Source organism: Eleutherodactylus coqui, chromosome 3, assembly GCF_035609145.1.
Source record: "Eleutherodactylus coqui strain aEleCoq1 chromosome 3, aEleCoq1.hap1, whole genome shotgun sequence".
NCBI classification, from domain to species: domain Eukaryota; kingdom Metazoa; phylum Chordata; class Amphibia; order Anura; family Eleutherodactylidae; genus Eleutherodactylus; species Eleutherodactylus coqui.
Window position 1 is genome coordinate 127378640 of NC_089839.1, and position 20872 is coordinate 127399511.

The window sequence follows — 20872 nt, forward strand, 5'->3', positions numbered from 1 at the left end:
CTGGAGAAGAGAGGGGATTCAAAATGATCCGGACAAACTTGAACAGTGGGCAGTGACTAACAGAATGGTTTTAACAAAAAGAAATGCAAAATACTACATCTTGACAAGAAAAATGAAAAAAAAAACAACATACAGAATGGGAGGAATTGAGCTAAGCAGCAGCACATATGAAAAAGACTTGGGTGTACTGACAGATCACAGACTGAACATGAGCCAACAATGTGATGCAGCAGCCGAAAATGCAAACACAATTCGTGTATTAAGAGAAGCAAAGAGTCTAGATCCTGTGAGGTAATTATACCCCTCTACTCTTCCTTAGTCAGACCTGATCTGGAATACTCTAGCTAGTTCTGGGCACCCCAATTTTAAAAAGACATTGACAAACAGGAGCAAGTTCAGAGAAGAGTTACCAAGATGGTGAGCTCTCTGCAAATCATGTCCTATCAAGAATGGTTACATGATCTGGGAATGTTTAGCTTGCAAAAAAAGAAGGCTGAGAAACTTAATAGCTGTCTACAAATATCTGAAGGGTTGCCAGGGGCATAGCTAAAGGCTCATTTGCCTGGGTGTAGAAGTTTATCTTGAGGCCCCCTAACTTCTCCCCTTAACGCAGAGGCATAACTTGAAGTTCCTGGGGCCCAATGCAAAACGTGTAACAGGGCTCCCAACTATAATGCTTTATTCATAGTACCAGGCTCCCTAAATGGAGTAGAGAGGCCTTATGGCCCCCCTAAAGCTTCTGGGTCCTGGTGCAACCGCACCCCCTGCATCCCCTCTGCCAGTGGTTGTCACAGTGCAGAGGGATCATCCCTATTCTCATCTGCATAAAGACAGACTAGAAGCAATGGGATGAAACTGAAAGAGAGGAGACACAGATTAGATATTAGACAGTGAGGGTGATCAATGAGTGGAACACGTTGCCACGGGAGCTGGTGAGTTCTCCTTCAATGGAAGTCTTCAAAGGCTGGACAGACATCTTTCTGGGATGATTCAGTGAATCCTGCACTGAGCAGGCGGTTGACCCCGGAGGTCCTTTCCATCTTTACCATTCTATGATTCTATCAATGATTTAAAAGCGCCCTAAGCTTCCATAGATTTCTGAACCTTACGCAGTAAGCAAGTAGTGGTATTGGCTACTGCACCATTCTTAGAACAAACACCATTAGTAGGCATTGTTATCTTGGTGCTACATTTTCTTACTAGTAGTGGTAACAGACATTTTCAGTAGATAATATAGGGCTATCTGTATTTGTCATCTATGGTAGTAGATCTACTACACATTTTTGTTAAATTTCCATGCATTTGATTTACTGTTCTCTACTAATTATCTGACTTTACATCTTATGCAAAGTTAGGACCATTCAGGGTAAGGTTAGAGATTGAATAAGCCCCTTTCATGGCAGATGCTCTAAATGGGTTGTAGTGGGGCAAACTAGGGTGTAATTGTGAAATAAAAAGCAATGTTTTACCTGGTAATGAAAGCAGTTTCTGTGATTTGGTAGTTGATGCAAGTTACTGCTGCATGTCTGCCTCTTGACTGTCTCATCCTCAAGTGGGTTTCCATTATACGGGTCAAGGGCACATGATCATACTCTACAACTTATTGGAAAGGTGTATACATATCAGTAATGTCTAACCCTAAAGTGTGCATTCTGGTGTGTGGATATAAACGTCTTCTGGATGAACCTGATGTACCTGGACTACTGTTTAGTGCCAGAATATTAACTGGAAAGATATAGTTATGCAATCAAACAGCTAACACTAGAGAGTATATATAGCAGATAAACATTAACCCCTTAGTGACCAAGCCTGTTTGCGCCTTAATGACCAGGCCAAATTTTGCAAATCTGACATGTGTCACTTTAACATGGAAAAACACCAGAAAGGTTTTGCATATCCAAGCGATTCTGACATTGTTTTTTTGCCACATGTTGTACTTCATTTAGGCGGAAAAAAAAAATTGGGAAATTTTGAAAATATCGTCATTTTTTCACATTTCCAACTGCAATATCTCAAATATGTGCAAACATAATATAGAAATTTTTGCTAAGATTTATATTTCCATCCGTTTACTTTATTTTGGGTGCACATTGGAAAAACTTTTGTGTTTTTTTAACCATTTAGGAGGCGTACAAATTTAACATTACTTTTCAGCATTTTGAGGAACACTTTGTTTTCCTACATCAAGCCAAGATTCCAAAGGCTCATAGGAGTCAAAATTATAGATACTCCCACAAGTGACCCCATTTTAAATACTACACCCCTTAACGTATTCACTGAGGGGTGTCATGAGTATTTTAACCCCACAGTTTTTTTTCAGGAGTCAATGCAATTTAGAAGAGAAAAACTAAAATTTCATATTTTTGCAAATATGTTATTTTAAAGACAGGACTTTTTCTATAGTACACATGAAAATGAGGATTTACACCCCAGAATGGATACCTCTGTTTGTCCCGTGCTCAGAAACATACCCATTGTGGCCCTAGTATTACGTCTGTATGCATAATGGGGCCCAAAATGCAACGAGCAACCGGTGGCTTTCAGAACAGAAATTTAGCTTGAAGGAGATTTAGGCCCTATTGCACACTTGTAGAGCCATTGAGTGACCAAAACGATGGAGAACCCCCACAAGTGACCCCATTTTGAAAAGTAAACCCCTTAACGAATTTATCTAGGGGTACGATGACTTTTTTGACTTCACAGTTTTTGAATGAATCTAAGCCAAGCCGAAGGAAAAAAATTATGATTTTCATTTTTTTGGTAATTCTGTCATTTTAAAAGCAGGTTTTTTTGTACAGAACATATATGAATGAAGACTTGCACCCCAAAATGGATACCCCTGTTTGTCCTGTGCTCAGAAACATACCCACTGTGGCCCTAGTATTACGTCTGTATGTACAATGGGGCCCAAAATGAAAGGAGCAATCGGTGGCTTTCCGAACAGAAATTTTGCTTTAAGGAGATTTAGGCCCTATTGCACACTTGTAGAGCCATTGAGTGACCAAAATGATGGAGAACCCCCACAAGTGACCCCATTTTGAAAAGTACCCCTTACCGAATTTATCTAGGGGTATGATGACTTTTTTGACTTCACAATTTTTGAATGAATCTAAGCCAAGCAGAAGGAAAAAATTACGATTTTTATTTTTTTGGCAATTTTGTCAATTTAAAAACAGTTTTTTTTGTACAGTGTACATAGGAATAAAGACGTTCACCCCAAAATGGGTACCCCCGTTTGTCCCGTATTCAGAAATATACCCATTGTGGCCCTAGTATTACGTCTGTATGCACAATGGGGCCCAAAATGAAAGGAGCAACCGGTGGCTTTCAGAACAGAAATTTTGCTTGAAGGAGATTTAGTCCCCATTGCCCAATTGTAGAGCCCTTGAGTGACCAAAACGATGGAGAACCCCCACAAGTGACCCCATTTTTAAAAGTAGACCCCTTACCAAATTTATCTAGGGGTACGATGACTTTTTTGTCTTCACAATTTTTGAATGAATGTAAGCCAAGCAGAAGGAAAAAAATTACGATTTGTCAATTTAAAAACAGTTTTTTTTGTCCAGTGTACATAGGAATGAAGACGTTCACCCCAAAATGGGTACCCCTGTTTGTCTCGTGTTCAGAAATATACCCATTGTGGCCCTCATCTACTTAAAGGAAACCTGGCTAGGCCTATAATGGAAGGAGCACCCGTTGGATTTCAGGGTACAACTGAATAAATTCCAGGCCCCCTTGCCCACTTGTAGAGACATTGAGCGGCCAAAACGAAAAAGAACCCCCACAAATGACCCCATTTTGAAAACTAGACCCCTTAACAAATTCATCTAGGGGTGTACTGCGTATTTTGACCCCACAGTATTTGACTGAATCTAAGCAAAGCAGAAGGAAAAAATTACGATTTTCATTTTTTTGGCAATTTTGTCAATTTAAAAACTGTTGTTTTTTTGTACAGCACACATAGGAATGAAGACGTTCACCCCAAAATGGATACCCCCGTTTGTCCCATGTTCAGAAACATACCCATTGTGGCCCTAAACTACTTACAGGACACATGGCTAGGCCCATAATGGAGGGAATGCCCGCTGGATTTCAGGGTACAGCTGAATAAATTCAAGGCCCCATTGCCCACTTATACGGAAAAAAAAATTAACCCCCCAAAATAACCCCCTAAAAATAACCCCCCAACCCCACCCCCGCCATCCCCATTTTTTGGCATTCCCTAAATATTAGATAAAAGTGATAATATAAACCGCATTTTATGTCTGAAGACAGGGGTAATTACGGAGGCTGGTTGGGTTGGGCACATGGGGCAAGAAAACCGGGTATCTAAGTTTTGTAGCCAAGAGCAGGGAGATTTTAAGTTATCCTTGCAATCCACGGCTTTTGCGCATGCGTCTGCCGCTTTGGCGACGGCCGCGTGCGCAGAAGCTGTGGTAAGGTCCGCAGATAAATCCGGGGGCCTTAGGTACGTAATTTCATGCTCCCTCACGGATATGATCCGTGAGGGGAGATGAAATGTAAGCGTTTTAAACTTTTTTTTACTTTTTATTTATTTTTTTTACTTTTTTACCCTTTTTTTAAATTACCTTTTTTACACTTTTTTTTTAACTTTAAATGATCACTGCTATCCGTGATGTCATTCGTCTGGCACGCATGCGCAGAAGAGCCGCGCCGGGTCCCGGAGGACCCTTTCTCCGCGGCAGACATTGGGGAACCTGGGTGAGTATTTTCAGCTGCCCTGATGGATCCGATCCATCAGGGCAGCTGAATCTTTTACTTTTCAAGCACTTTTATTTACTTTTTTGCGATCGGCGCTATCCATTGGATAGCGCCGATCGCAATGCCGGGTGGGACTTCCCGCAGCCCAGGATGACAGCTCCATACTGTTGGCTACCTGCGGGCACCGACAGCATGGAGCTGTCACTTTCATAGCCCACGGGGCTTTATTCTCTGTAGGACGCATGTTTTTACGTCCTCAGAGAATAAAGCCCACTTGGGCAGGACGTAAAAACACTATGGGCTGGTCGTTAAGGGGTTAATGAAAATATTTAATAATTGTAACTGGACTGATCAGATGGAAGATTTTTTTTACAAAGAAAAACATCCAAGCCCGCTATGTTTTGCCAAAACCTCCATCAAGCTTCCAAGAAGTCTGTGGCCAAACATGCTATGGTCTGATAAAACTGAGGGGGAACTTTTTGGCCATAATTCAAGTAGGTATGTTTGGCACAAAGCCAACACTGCATATCAACAGAAGACCACAAGACCTGCAGTGAAGGTGGTTGAGGCATCATTATGTAGGGGTCTGTTCTGCTGCAAGAACTGAGTCTTTAGTCAAGGTGCAGAGAATTATTAACAGTTCCAAATATCAGACCATTTTGGTACAAAACCTTCAGGCCTCTGCTAAAAAGCTGAAGATGAAGAAGAATTTCATTTTTCAGCCGACAACGACCCAAAGCAGACCTCCAAATTACCAAGAGAATGGCTTCACAAGAAGATCAAAGTTTTAGACTCTTCCATGCTGATAGATATCTACCCAAAAAGACTGAATGTTGTTGCAAAGTCAGAGGGTACATCAACAAAGTTTTAGGTTTAGGCCACTCTCACACATACTTTTTTACAGCAATTACCATGGCGTTTTGAATGCTGTAGTATTCGCAGTATACCGCTCCCATTGATTTCAATGGGGCCTTGCAGACATGTGTTCGATCGTGGTGCTAGATGGCGCTTTTAGGTGCTGTCTGCTCTATTTTTCAGTGTTTAGTGCACCTCATCACCCATCACAATAATGGGTTGCGCTAAAACAAAAGTAAAATCGCAGCAAAGTGCCATGATCAAAATCGCAGCATTTTGCTGATGGTATGTGTGAGAGTTGCCTTAGGGTGTGCATATTTATACAGCCAAATTCTTTTAGTCTTTCCTAAGTTTATTTTCAATGGAATTGTACAGATAATGGGACACATTGAAGGTGGAAATATATCTTTTCGTATTTTTTAACCTGACAAAACCTGGCATTTTCACAAGAATGTGTAGACTTTGTATATCCACTGTGAATCCTAATTTTTGATGCGCCATGCAGCTAGGACGTATATATAAATCCTGCACTTTAGTGGCAAATCTCACTGTATAGCGCTCTGCCAGTAGAGAGATTGGGTCAACACTTTGTGAGTTCAAACCTAATGACAATTAGTTGTTATAATCCCCCTTAGAAATGAAAAGTGATGAACATAGCGGTCAAAGCAAGCCAAATTACCAGCTAATGAGAGGAAACACCAAGAGATAAACAGAGGGACCATTGTTCCCCAGTATTCCAGAGATGATAGGTTAATCAGCGTACGCATAGTTGGTATTGTTATATACAGGAGCGAGAAGATAATTATTTTTATAAATCTGTTATTTCTCCAAATGTATTATGCTGAATTAGAAATAGAGAAAAATTAATAAAGTTTTAATTTTTGCCTAGTTTTCTCTATATCATGGTACCATAAGAAAGCCCAATCCATGCCACAAAAAACTAAAAAAACTTAGGTATCAAATAAAAAATATTAACCCTTACTATGTATGGTTTTAAAAATATGAAATGTTGAGGCAGCCATTTAGGCATCAAAGACTTTGGTCAGAAAGGGGTTACCTTAACTGGTTCCAAGGGATTTACTTTTGTATACCTAGCTAAAATGATTTGTCACAAAAATGAACTGCATAGCAACATTGTAAAGCTCATAATGTGATATTTGCAAACTGTTTGGTTCTTTTCACAGTTCCCATTGATGCACAAAATTGAAGAAATGACCCAGATGCACTGACATTAAAAGGTACAAAATGAGTTTAATACTTCACTGTGTTTCTGCTAGATTAGATAATTTGACAGATTGTTAAACGGAATCAAATGCTAATAGAGACTGACCACTGATAACCTTTTTTCAAACCTTTTGCAGTTGGAAAACAGGTAGAAGCCTACTTTAATTAATAGTTTCCATGGCCATCTCGCATCGGCCATGAAACGCTAATATGGAAAGAATTGAGAGCTCCTACAAGCATCCGACCCAGACTGTTCTCAATTTCTGTGATGAGCTGCTTCTAATAAAATAATTTCTGCTGCTCCTCTCTTTAGATAATCAAGTACATTTCACCATTTAATGGGGATTTAAACACCTTTTAGATTCCAGAACACCCACTTTATGTGCTGATTAGCCTGCGATGATTTAATCAGGTCACAATTGAGTGTTTTCCTCAATCTTAGCTCATGCATTATTTTTAACCAGTGACATTAATACAATATGGATTAGGAATCCTTCACATGAGTGTATGTGTATTTGTGCATGCTTGAGCGCTACGTATTTGTGGACTGAGGGCTTCTTCACACAAGCGCATGCGTTTTAATGGTCACTCATATGCACTGTTAAATCGTGTGAATGAAGAAATTATGCAATCAAGTCCCCAGCTTCATTAGTGTGTTCTCATCCATTCACACGGCGGGTGCGACGTATTAGCGAAAAAATATGCCGCAGCCCAGAAATCCCTTGCTCGGCATAAACCCTCGGAATGACTTCTAATGCCTAAATAGAGGCACCTGTAAGCTTTTCCCTGCTTTTGACGCTGCTAAACTCGCTCCCCCTCCCTTGTTTTGTAGCTCTCATAGAAGTCTATATTGGTTGAAAGATAGAGCAAGACATATCTTTTCCGGCAATGTATAAATTTAGTTGCGTATGTGCTATTTTTTTCGGCGCAATGTTTTTATCTGGCTAAAAATCAGTAATCTGAACGAATACATTGCTGAACGGAGACAATGCTTCAGATGGTCGCGATTTTTGGCTGACGCAAAAACGCGGCTAAATATCTGCGTAAAAACGCTAGTGTTAATAAAGCCTCAGTAAGATTGGTTAGTGGGAACCATACATTGATGCAAAGAACTTTCAGAAAATGTGTAAGAGAGATACATGAAGCAGGAAAACTCTGTAAAAGATCTGGATGTACTAAAAAGTTAGCTGGATGATGCAACAAGACAATGACGCACAGGACATAAGTAAATATAACAGACAATGGCTGGAAAAAATGTGTTTTGTAATTGCCAAGTCATGTATATCAAACCATGGTTAGACAAATTGTCTAAAGTGTATTACATTCAGAACCTTTACTACTCTCTTTAGGAGTGCACATCCTGATAAGATCACTCCAAGAGCACAACAAGGAATTCTGAAAGAGGTAAAAAAGAACCTGATGGTAATATCAAAAGACCTTCAAAAATCTAAATTCATGTGTACACTGTGGTAAGTCAGGGTCATTGACCTACAGGATCGCCATCTTTATGTCTGGAATATTCTGTAAATATTCTATGAATAGGCACCACACATACATAAAAGGCTCAAAGACTTTGATTCTCTTTAAATCTGGTGCCTGCCAGCATTTATTGCATATACAGCACACAAAACCATAACAGCAACAAGGTTCATTTGTTCATACCCCACCAAGGTAAGAGTCTTGCAGCCGTTTTAGCTCTACTGAGCTGTCAATTACCCTCTGGGTGTGGCAGGAATTAATCCTTTTATGTTGCTTTCTGCCACACCCACAGGTGTTTTCTCTCACTTCTTATAACAGAATGCCTGTATATAGCTCCCTACAGGCCATTCTGTGTACTAAACCAGAGATTGGAGCTGCAGGAATATCATTTGCATATTCCCTGTGCATTCTGGGAAGAGCAAAGAATCATCATAAGTGGGAAAATTGCTGGGATTAGCCGAGTCTAGCTGCTCGGGAGACATAGTCCCCTTAAATATTACTTTACAGGTTATATATCTTCACTACAATTCTTGACTTTTAGAAGTCTGGAAGTGGACATCAACTGATAACATGGAAAAGGAGAGGAGCCATTTGGTGAGCTGCAATGTATGCAATATGTTTACAGACCTACCAGAGGAAAAGCTAAATTTCACCTGCCAGAAATGCAAGCTGGTGTCTCTACTGGAGGAAAAGGTGCACAGTCTTCAAGAGAGAATAGCTACATTGAAGCAAATTAAGGAAAATGAGGATTTCATTGACAGAGTAGAAGAAAGTCTTCAAAATGTTGAAGGAAAAGAAATGTCCAGTGTACCTGCAGAAGCAGAGGAATGGAAGCATGTGACCCAAAGAAGCAAGACGATCAGGAGTCAGCCAGCACCCATATCACTTGGGTACCGGTACCAGGTTCTTGAGCAGAAGGAGAAAGAGGTACAGCAAGAAATGACTCTACCCACAAAGAACAGAGCAGGGGAGAAAGTGGTACAGCAAGAAATGACTCTACCCACAAAGAACTGTTTAGTAGGCGCACAGAGTCCTCTTGAATGGAGAAAAAGAAGTGCTGTTGTGAAGAAGGAAAGGAGAGTGGTGGTTGTAGGGGAATTCCCTATTGAGAGGAACAGAGGTCGCTGTCTGCAGACCTGACACCTCACGAGAGGTGTGCTGTCTTCCAGGTGCACAAATCAAAGATGTGACTGATAGGCTGTCAAGACTCTTCAGTCCTACAGAACACCACCCATTCCTACTAATATATGTAGGGACAAATTACACTGCAAAAAAGAACCTTGCAATTATCTGCAGAAACTTTGAAGACCTCGGAAAGAAGGTGAAGGAACTAGGAGCACAGGTGGTCTTTTCATCCATCCTACCAGTGAATGGAATAAGAAGATGGAACAGGATTCTAAAGGTTAATAACTTGCTACATTGATGGGGCCATCAGCAAAAATTGGGATTTCTAGACCATGGAGTGAATTACTTATATGATGGACTGTTAGTTAGAGATAGGTTGCACCTTACAAAAACAGGTAAGCATATATTTGGTTGGTGCCTTGCTTCACTCATTAGGAGAACTTTAAACTAGAACAATATGGGAAGGGAAGTGAAAGGCCAGGTAAAAATATACAGCTAATTAATACAAATGAGAACTTTGGTATTAGAAGTGTAAAGAAAGAGCAGACAAAAATATTCAGAAGGTAAGTAGAGGAGCAAGAGACACCTATCACAAACTGAAATGTTTTTGCACAAATGCACAGAGCATGGGAAACAAACAAGGAGAATTGGAGCTCCTAACACAGGAAGATAAATATAATGTCATAGGCATCACGGAAACATGGTGGAATGATACACATGATCGGAATACAAGGCTTGAAGGATACAACTTATTTATAAGAAACAGACCAAAAAAAAGAGATTCAAGCTTCAGAGCATGGGAGTTCTGTAGAAACTGTTTGGGTAGGAATACAAGGAGAGAACAACAAAAACGACACCATTGTAGGCATTTACTATAGGCCACTTGGTGAAGCAGAAGATATTGATGAACTCTTTCTACATCAGATGGCCAAGCTCTCAAAAATGCATGACATAGTGATTATGGGAAATTTTAACTATCCAGCCATTTGTTGGGAATCTCTCTCAGGTAAAAGTAATAGATCCAACAAATTCTTATCCACTCTTGCTGACAACTTTATTTTCCCAAACGTTGAAGAGAAAACAAGATGATCTGCTATCTTGGACCTAATACTTACCAACAGGGAGGAAATGGTTGAGGAAGTAAGAGTAGCTGGGACCTTAGGAGGCAGTGATCATGCTATCCTTGAATTTTGGATAAAAAGGGGAGGGAGACCTGAGAAAACTCAGACCTCAAGGTTGGATTTCAGAAAGGCAGATTTCAATGAACTCAGAAAGAGGGTAGGAAGAATCCAATTACTGGATGTTCTTAAGGACAGAAATGTCTAAGAAGGTTGGGAAATATTGCGAAATGAGATTCTCAAAGCACAATCATTATAAATCCCTAAAGGAAGGAAGAATGGGAAGCATTTAAAGAAACCAGGATGGATAAATACAGAATTTGCACAGATATTAAAAAAGAAAATATGTTTATCAAATGGAAAGAGGGGGGAATATCTAAAGAACAATATAATGCGGTCTGCAGAAACTGTAAGGCAAGTGTCAGAAAAGCTAAAGCTAATAATGAATTGAGGCTTGCAACAGAGGCCAAAAGCAATAAAAAAGGATTTGGGGGGTATGTTAAAAGCAAAAGAATAGTTAAAGATGCTATTGGATGCTTACAAGATGAAAATGGTGAATTGGTTAAGAATGGTGTTGAAAAGGCCCAACTTTTAAATTCCTATTTTGTATCTATTTTCTCTCAGAAAGTAGATGGAGCACCAACTAATCTTCCCTGTGCTATTGGGGGAATAAAAGAATGCAGGCTATCTGTAAGCAGAGAGATGGTGAGGGAACACTTAGCTAACTTAAATGAATTCAAGTCTCAAGGTCCAGATGAATTACATCCTAGGATACTAGAGGAAGCAGCGGAGGTAATTGCTGAACCACTCACCATAATCTTTGAAGATTGCTGGAGAACAGGCGAAGTCACAGAAGATTGAAAAAGGGCAAATGTTGTCTCTATCTTCAAAAAAGGGAAGAAGGGGGATCCAGGAAACTACAGGCCTGTGAGTCTGACTTCTATACTGGGAAAGATCTTTGAACAAATTATTAAACAGCATGTATGCAAGTACTTGAATGAAAATGGAGTAATTAACTAGAGCCAGCATGGGTTTATAACAAACAACTTATTACAGACTAATCTAATTTTCTTCTATGACAGAATCACCAACTGGGTTGATCAGGGAACTGTGGTGGATATAGTATATCTTGACCTTAGTAAAGCATTTTACAAAGTATCTCATACTATACTCATTGAAAAAATTACCAAATATGGGATTGGATAGGAAATGGGAGATTCGCCACAAAGTCTGTTTTTCACAATTCTTTAAACACCAATCTCCAATCCCTTGGATTTAGGGAGAGCTGCAGGATAAACAGAGGGTTTCTCTTGCATAGAGAACCCCCAAAAAGAGAACAATAAACTGTTAAGAAAAAGCCCCTGCGCTACTGAAAATAGTATTATATAAGATAAGTTGCAATTTGTCTTATGAATAATTATTCAACATCAAGCAGGCACTTACTTTGTAGGAGGGGGGTATGATGTTCAGAATCCCCCTCCTTGAAGTGATGACTCCAAATGGTTTCTCCAGACAAGTACACCGACCATAGGTTAAGGTACTTTAATACACAGTATGCAGAAGACAACGCGTTTTGGTACCTGCGCAGTGGTACCTTTCTCAAGTCGCATAACATGAAACACAAAATTACACTTACATATATACAAAAATGAATGATCAGCTCCCCTTCCGTACTCTGAGCAGCACCATCGCCGCTCAGGTGGATTCACAACTGGCTGAGTGATCGTACTCAAAGAGTGGTCATAAATGGCTGCACATCCAAGTAGAAGAATGTATCAAGTGGGGTACCACAAGGCTTTGTCCTAGGCCCAGTGTTGTTCAACATTTTTATAAATGATCTGGAGGAGGGAATTGATGGGAAACTGATCAAATTTGCCGACAACACAAAGCTAGGAGGGATAGCTAACACTAGGGAAGAGAGTTGGAGAAGAGAGAGTTTTCAAAAAGATCTAGAAAAGCTTGCACAGTGAGCAGCGACTAACAGAATGGTATTTAACAGGGAGAAATGCAAGTTCCTACATCTGGGCAAGAAAAATGAAGAAAGCACATACAGAATGGGAGGAATAGGGCTAAGCAGCAGCACATGTGAAAAAGACTTGGGTATACTAATAGATCATAGATTGAACATGAGTGAACAATGTGATGCAGCGGCCAAAAAAGCAAACACAATTCTGGGATCTGTTAAGAGAAGCATAGAGTCTAGGTCACATGAGGTAATTATTCCTGTCTACTCTTCCTTGGTCAGACCTCATCTGGAATACTGTGTCCAGTTCTGGGGACCCCACTTTAAAAACGACATAGACAAATTGGAGCAAGTTCAGAGAAAAGTTACCAAGATGGTGAGCGGTCTGCAAATCATGTCCTATGAAGAACGGTTAAAGGATCTGGGAATGTTTAGCTTGCAAAAAAGAAAGCTGAGAGGAGACTTAATAGCTCCCTAAAAACATCTGAAGGGTTGTCACAGTGCAGGGGGATCAGCCCTATTCTCATTTGCACAAGGAAAGACTAGAAGCAGTGGGATGAAACTGAAAGGAAGGAGACACAGATTAGATATTAGAAAAAACTTTCTGACAGTGAGGGTGATGAATGAGTGGAACAGGTTAACACTGGAGGTGGTGAGTTCTCCTTTAATGGAAGTGTTCAAACAAAGGCTGGAAAAATATCTATCTGTATGAGATGATTTAGTAAAAAAAACATTGCAGCTCATTTAAAATTTGCCCAAGACCACATGGATGTTCTACAATGTTTTAAGTACAGATGAGACAAAAGTGCAACTTTAAAAAGCAGAAATATACAGTGGTATGTTTGGAGGAAAAGAACATTGCACATCAAAACAAAAACCTCCTCCCAAGTATAAAGTATGGTGGAGGAACCATCATGATTTGGGGTTGCATTGCTTTTTTTTTTTTTATCACATAACATGCACTGCAACGTGTTTCAGTGGTATATAACGAGAAGACCATCTCCTTTCTCAAGCAGAAAAAACAGTCATGATGATTTTTCTGCTTGAGAAAGGAGGTGGTCTTCTTGTTGTATTGTTACATACCTCCAAAACAAAGTTTGGTACCATGTTAGCCAGTAGGGCAAAGTATAAATGTTCTCAGCAAGAGAAACCAAGTAATCTTGTAGATATGATACCTTTTTATGGCTAACAAAAATACGTGATGTTTTAGCGAGCTTTTTAACCTACGCAGGGTTTTTTCCTCAGGCATAATGGAAAAGATCTAAAGATGCATTTATGAAAAAACATATACACATGATCACATGGGAGGGCACAAACATAGTGTGCCTAATTTGCTTAATTGAAACAAATTCCAGCCCAGGACTAGAGGGCATAGAGATATCACCAAGATTACTTGGTTTCTTTACTGAGAAGAATCACACATACCTTCAAAACTTATTGCAATCCATGTTATGACGCTTTACTAATAAATTGTGAACCTGTACTTCCAGCTATCTTTTCAATGATGGTGGAATATTTCTTTTGGGCACACTAGTAAGGCGGTAGTGTTTGATTAATCTCACCACCCTCTTTTTGAAGTAAATCAGCTTTACTTTTGGTAATATCATTTGATTAATTATAATGGCTTATCCCTATGCACTGGATTTTTCTTTTTTGTTATTTTGCTTAATTCCTTGGCAGCAGGACCAATGGTCTTTGGGACAACACCAGGCGCAGTCCACTGGATGTCCGATTAGACAGGCGTATTTTGCCATCAAGCTATTTTGTTTGTTACTGAGAGCAGTTGTAAACTCAAGGTGTGGTGGACTTTCTTGGTTTGGCAGATGGTAAAATTAGAAGGGGAACAAAATGGGCCATCTTCTTTAGATGAGAATCTATCCACCACCACTCAGATTAACAAACAACTGAAGAGTAGCAGGTCCATGATAAAATCCATAGCTAGGTGAAGCCAAAGATATTCCATGATGGGTAATGCCATTAGTAGACCAGCAGGCTGTTGCCGAGAGAGTATACTATGTGGATTCCTGACAGGCAGGAAAAAAATCTTTCATGTCTTTAGGTAAAGAAAACCACCAGTACTTTTGCAAAGCAAATCCAGTAGTTCTGCAAACCTCTGGGTGTCCTGCAACCTTAAAACAGTGTCCCCAGGACAATATTCTTGATTTCTGTTTAGCGTTATAAAACGTTTTGCAAGGAGAGATGTCATGAAGATGGAGAGCATTAGATTATTTATTTAACTCTTGTTTACAAGTTAAGGCATTAGGTTGAACAATGCTTTTTCCACCATGATGGAGCACCATATCACAAGGCAAAAGTCATAACTAAGTGGCTCGGTGAACAAAACATTGAAATTTTGGGTCCATGGCCAGGAAACACCCCAGATGGTACTATTTCAAACTTGGTTTAAAAGGGATCCCTTCAGTGTTGGAAAAAAGGCTCTTTGAACACGTCAGAAAAAGTTGTTTTTTCAATTCCATCTGAACCATCACCTAGAGAAGGCCATGATTCAGTTTATTAACATTTCTATATTTTTAATTTTACTTTTTGACCATGGGGATCACGCATTGGCCTTACTATTTTAAAAGCTGACATTGCCAACAAAGAAGCTGTTTGATTTCAAAGCAGTAGTAGTATGTTCATACAGCTCTTTCTGGCTTAACCCTTCAGGTTATTTGAGGAACAAATGCTGAAATTATTTTAAACATGTTTAAAAAAATCCCACAAATGTTTTATCCATGCGTATCTTTGCTGCATTATCAGTGTGAATAGGCAAAATAAGTACAAGTAAGGAGGCATTTTCATTTTTGCAATTGAAGTTAAGTATATGTTAAGGATCCCGTAATCACCAAGTAATGAATGAACAACGCACTTTATTTACCCACTGAAGATAGACAACCTTTATGTGCATCTTGACAGGCTGCTGATGGTCTTTTGGCATGTACATTTTAATTAGAAAATTCCAAGAACAAAAGATTCATTTCAAAGGAGAAGATAGAGCAGGAGAGAGATTAGGTGCTAAAGGTCTTTCACCTTTATATTGCTGCCTCAGTAGAACATTTACAGCTTGAAATGGGTTACTGGGTTCTAAATGAAACAAGAACTTTCTTGATTTTGGTAAGTGAGAGCGCTGACTTGTCATTTTTTTGTTAAATTAGTTTTTATTTTTAGTAGAGATTGTTAGTTTCTGTGATTACCATGTATATAGTTATTTGCATCAAATATTTTGATATGTTTTCATGCTTTCAATATCTATAGCAGTTAACTTGCAGTTCTTTATGAAAGAAATTGTATTGTTTATAGTAAGAAGAAATCTAAATAACGACTTTGTGAATTTACTATGCTGCTGTATTTTATGCTAGAAAGTGCTGTCAAATTCATCGGCATCTATAAGCAACAAATCATTTCAGCATTAAGTGGCTGCTACTGAATTAAGACACCCAAGCAAACTTCTAATATTTCATAATGCAGATAAAAGTGCCCTGGTCTACCTCTTCTGCGAGAGTTTATGTCTTGTAACATGAGCAGACGCAGATAATCATAGATTCCACCGTTTTACAAAGCTTCCAGTGCGCAGTCATGGTAGTGTACATGATTGAATGCTCTGTCAAGCCTCATTAAAACCCTTCCTTTTCTCCCTCTGATACTGCTGAGGTTGTTATTCATGGAGCTCCACGCAGTACTGATCTACTTACTCCCTTTCTGCATAATAAGCATAAATCTTTATTTAATAATGATGAAAAACTTTCTGGCCCTTTAGAACTTGTATATTAATTTACTGAGTACTCATTAGGTGGTAACGCTACAGCAAAATAGTAGTGGATTTTTTTCTAATTTTAATGGCCAGATATAATGGTGACATTGTCCGTCTATTATTCATCTTTATGTTAATAGAAACTTGGAGCATTCAGTATTAAAGACTTGTGAAAGGGGTCGATGTGTGCACCACGAGTACAAGTGACTAAATATCCTACTGGCGAATTAAATAAAGAAATTTAATGAGCAAGTAGCCTCCCCATGCTAATTTTAAAGTGGTGGTTCAATGTTATGTAAGTAAGGCGGGGCTCACATGGGCGGATTTGGATTGCGGTTTCCGTGATCGCCGTCTGCGTGGGAGATCCCCGTTAAAAAGCAGGCATTGAAAGGCATGCATTTTCTCTTTTTTGTTTGTTTTGCGGATATAAATTGCATATTCCAGAAAATCGCAGGGTGTCCTATTGGAATCCGTGCGGATGGCCTCCATTGCTGTCAATGAAAGCTGCGGGTAGCCACGGCATCGCTAAGCAATGGCACGAGATATACAAATTAAAAAAAGAAAAAACTGTACTGCGCATGACTTCGGGCTTGTACATAATCTATGCTTGTGCCAAATTTCATGTTTCTACGACATCGGGAAGTTGGAGCCACCGCAGTCATTCACAATACAGTAATAGCAGGTACGCAGGGTCACCAGCTGGAATCCACTGTGGGCCACCCGCATGTGGAGTCAGATTCGCCCGTGTGAGCCTGGCAGTAAGTGGAAATGTTAGGCTGTTCTTACATGAGTGAGAAAAACACATGAGTTCTGAGCGATTGCAAGACATGCAAAAATTGTGCATTCTAATATACCATTATTTACAATGTTACTTTACGTGAGTGATTTTTCACATGCACCACTTGTGAAAGATTGAAAAATTGCAGCATGTCCTAATTTTTGAGTGATATCACCAATTTTTTAAGTTAGCAAAAAACATAATTAAAAATCTCATCCCATTTGCATGTAGATGTGATTTTCATGCGAGTGCGATTTTGTATTTTTCCTATTGAAAAAACATGTGATTTTCATATAAGGCAAAATGTGAGTGAAAAGAGCACGTCTGTCACTACTTCATGCTCCTCACAGTGAGGACAACATAGCATACCTGACAGGTTCCCTTTTAAAACTGAACCTTTATTAGTTACTGGCTTATATACCCGGCTTTGCCCGGGTATTTACCTGTTGTTCACACAGAAAATTTTATGAAGTTGTGGTTACTTCAGAAGAACTGAGAAATACAATATGTATACACATAGAGTGTTAGATTCTCCTCAGACTGTATGTACCGATGTCCCTCTGCAGAATGTGCCACCCCTCCCGCTCTCCTCACTTTTTACCCGTAAAGGTAACACCCCTTTTTTATTAAAATTTACCCCAAGACTGGGGGTTGCAGCCCCTTCTTAGCCTTAATAGCATGCTCCATCCCTGCAGTCCATGGCCGCTTCCTTATGCACTTTACAGCCTTTTATTAGATACACATAGATGTCAGTTAGATTCTCCTAAGTATATACACACAGAGGTCAGTTAGATTCTTCTCAGCGCCAGACAGCATTTCTAAGGAGATGTATACTTTTTTTCTTCCTGCAGTTAGAGCTTAGGCTATGGCTTTGACAGTAGGATTTTCTACCGTCAAAGTTGCATCGCACCGCATGAAAGCCGCGTTTTGCAGCAGAGAGGAAGGCTCCGGAGGGGAACATGGGCTACAAAACTTTGCAGGTCGCGTGCATATTGCAAAATCCAGGAGGTTTTTGTCTTGCAATGTAGCATGCTACAAAACATCGCTAATATGAAGGAACCCATAGGAAAGCATGGGCTTCACATACATGCGATTTGTAGCATTGTCGCATTCTCGCGGAGATGTCGTGTCACCTGTGTGAAGGAGGCCTTATACTTTCTCTCCTTTTACTATCACCCCTGATGTTGGATTCAGAAACCTGACTAAATCCTGCATGTGTGACAACACCCTGAATAAGCTATACACCTGGAACACTTGGTCATGATAAGTCAGTGTTTCCCAACTCCAGTCTTCAGACACCCCAAAAGGTCATGTTTTCAGGCTTTCCTCAGTATTGCACAGGTAATGTAATTACTATCAGTGCTTAAGATATACTGTAGGATATCCTGAAAACATGAATAGTTGTGGTGTCCCGCAATAATCAGTAAATTATCCCCTATCCTGTGTAATCAGTAAATTATCCCCTATCCTGTGGATAGGGGATAACTTGCAATCTTGGTGCAACCCCTTCAAATACATGAAACTGGATAACCCCTTTAAAGAATAATAGTATACAAAATGAAAATTTGGGCAGTTAGCGTCGTTCTGCCTCTTGAAAACTAAAATTAAACTTAAGCCGGTATTTACACAGGTCGAAGCAAATTTGCTCAGTAAAGAACTGACTGTTTTCCAATGCGTTTTTCATGTGTTTGCTACGCATTTTGCAGAGGCATATCAAAAGTTTTGATCACTGTGGGTCCAGCTGCTGAGACCACCAGCTGAAGCACTCGTCTGAGCACAGTCTCTGTTTGCTAACTGAAGATGGGCTCATGGATTTTTTAATGAACCCATCTTCAGCTAGCAAGCAGTGACAGCGCTTGGAAGAGTGCTTCAGCTGGCTCTCTCTAGCCATCATTGGGGTCTCAGCAGCCAGAGTCCTAGTGAACAAAACTTTTGACATGACCCTATGATGTGTGACAATTTGGGGGTTGTTAGCTCATCAAATCACCAGATGGATGGTGATTTCACACAGGATTGAGTGTTCATCATTAAATTGAGGTGGAGCCGGATGGAGATTGTTTCGGCCTGCCCGCCTCCATTTACAGTACATAAGCCTGTTTAGACAAAATGATGCAGACCAACAAAAATTTTTAGTTCTGCATGAAAAATCCTATCAGGAACTTATCACTGATTGTTCTTTCACTGAACATGTTTACAACTTATAATTTTCATGCAAACCATTCGATCTGACTAGCAATTTGCACGATAATCGTGCTGTGTAAAATGGCTGTTAAGGACTGTGAGTGTGAACCAACTGTGCCAACCTACCGGTTTGGCTTGGCAGCTGACCCTCGGTGGTCAGAGGGGAAAACTCGCCCTTGGCTAGTCAGGCAGATGGGGGTACCTCTGCCTAAAAGTAGGGTCAGCGTCCTAACAGGGACAACCCCACGATCTTCCTTTGGGGCCTAACGATCCCTGATAGGACACAGGACAGGATGGTACACACCAGAGGGATGGGAACTGTGCATAGACAGGAAGGCAATGAACAAGAGCACACAAACAAAGGCAAAAGACAGAGAGACAGACAACGAGGTCAGAGACAGGATCCAAACAAAGACAGGGAGACAGCAAACAAATGAATACTGATATTAATACAGAGTAAACGCAGACAAAGTAGTGGGAGATAGGGGGGTGCCTGAGACAAACACACACCAACACTGAGGCAATGAGGGAGGATTCCTAGCTGGGGTAAATAGGGAGGTGAGAGCACTGGACGAAATAACCCCTGATGTGCTGGCGAGATGTGTGCAGCAATTCATGTAATAGAGAAAGCAGGATGACAACCGCATCTGCCAGAAACAGCAGAGGGAAGGCAGGTCTGGGAATCTGGCCTAATAGTGGCCTTTAGTGTCCAGACTCCACCGCACAATTAGTGTTAAAACTTACAGAGCAGGATCCTAATGTGTACAAAGTTAGCAATCTTTGTTAAAACTAAAATGGGGCCCTCCTTCTTCTGCCTATTTTCTCTTAAATTAAGATAAAATGGCGGAGATTTGGTGACTGATTACAGTTAGGCAGAGGCTATCCTTAACTGACCTGAAAGTCAAACCATTATCTCGTCTCAGTTTTAATGGGATTGCACAGTGTTAGGTGAAATGAATTTGACTCCATGTTCTATCTTAGGCGTAGCCATTCAGTATTGGGTATCTTGTATGACTCTTTCATTTACATTAATTTTTCTTTTAAAATGAGACGGTTTACTGATATTAGACAGTTGCTCAAAAAGCCTGCAGCTGATAGCTATGAAGTATCCAAATTGACCGGCGTATCAAGTTGACTTGTTCCTTGCTGTTCACGCATGTTTCTAAATATTTATACTAAACATTTTATTGTTATACATTCCTGTACGCATGTTCGGAGAAGCTAATCATATATGATCCTACTGCGCCAGCGTGTGTTTGTTTGGCATTTTAGATGTTAAATTATTTATCATGCATATTCATATTTGTGTTTTAGTTTATGAATAGAGATGAGCGAGCACCAAAATGCTCGGATGCTCGTTACTTGAGTCGAACTTCCCGCGATGCTCGAGGGTTCGTTTCGAGTAACGAACCCCATTGAAGTCAATGGGCGACCCGAGCATTTTTGTATGGGACTTATGCTCCGCTAAGGTTTTCATTTGTGAAAATCTGGGAAATTCAAGAAAGTGATGGGAGCGACACAGAAACGGATAGGGCAGGCGAGGGGCTACATGTTGGGCTGCATCTCAAGTTCCCAGGTCCCACTATTAAGCCACAATAGTGGCAAGAGTGGGCCCCCCCCCAACAATTTTTACTTCTGAAAAACCCTCATTAGCAAGGCATACCTTAGCTAAGCAC

General features: G+C 40.1%; 1 protein-coding gene across 1 annotated transcript in view; it reads left to right on the forward strand.

Annotated features, from left to right (window-relative positions):
* The first annotated feature begins 208 nt into the window (after positions 1 to 208).
* Positions 209 to 20872, forward strand: part of NOX3 (NADPH oxidase 3) — a 170506-nt gene continuing 149842 nt past the window's right edge. Inside the window, exons 1-5 of the mRNA XM_066594876.1 lie at positions 209 to 291; positions 8151 to 8270; positions 8405 to 8472; positions 8906 to 9207; positions 9841 to 9968. Of these exons, the coding sequence (XP_066450973.1) occupies positions 209 to 291; positions 8151 to 8270; positions 8405 to 8472; positions 8906 to 9207; positions 9841 to 9968 (701 nt within the window). The remainder of the gene's footprint in view (positions 292 to 8150; positions 8271 to 8404; positions 8473 to 8905; positions 9208 to 9840; positions 9969 to 20872) is intronic.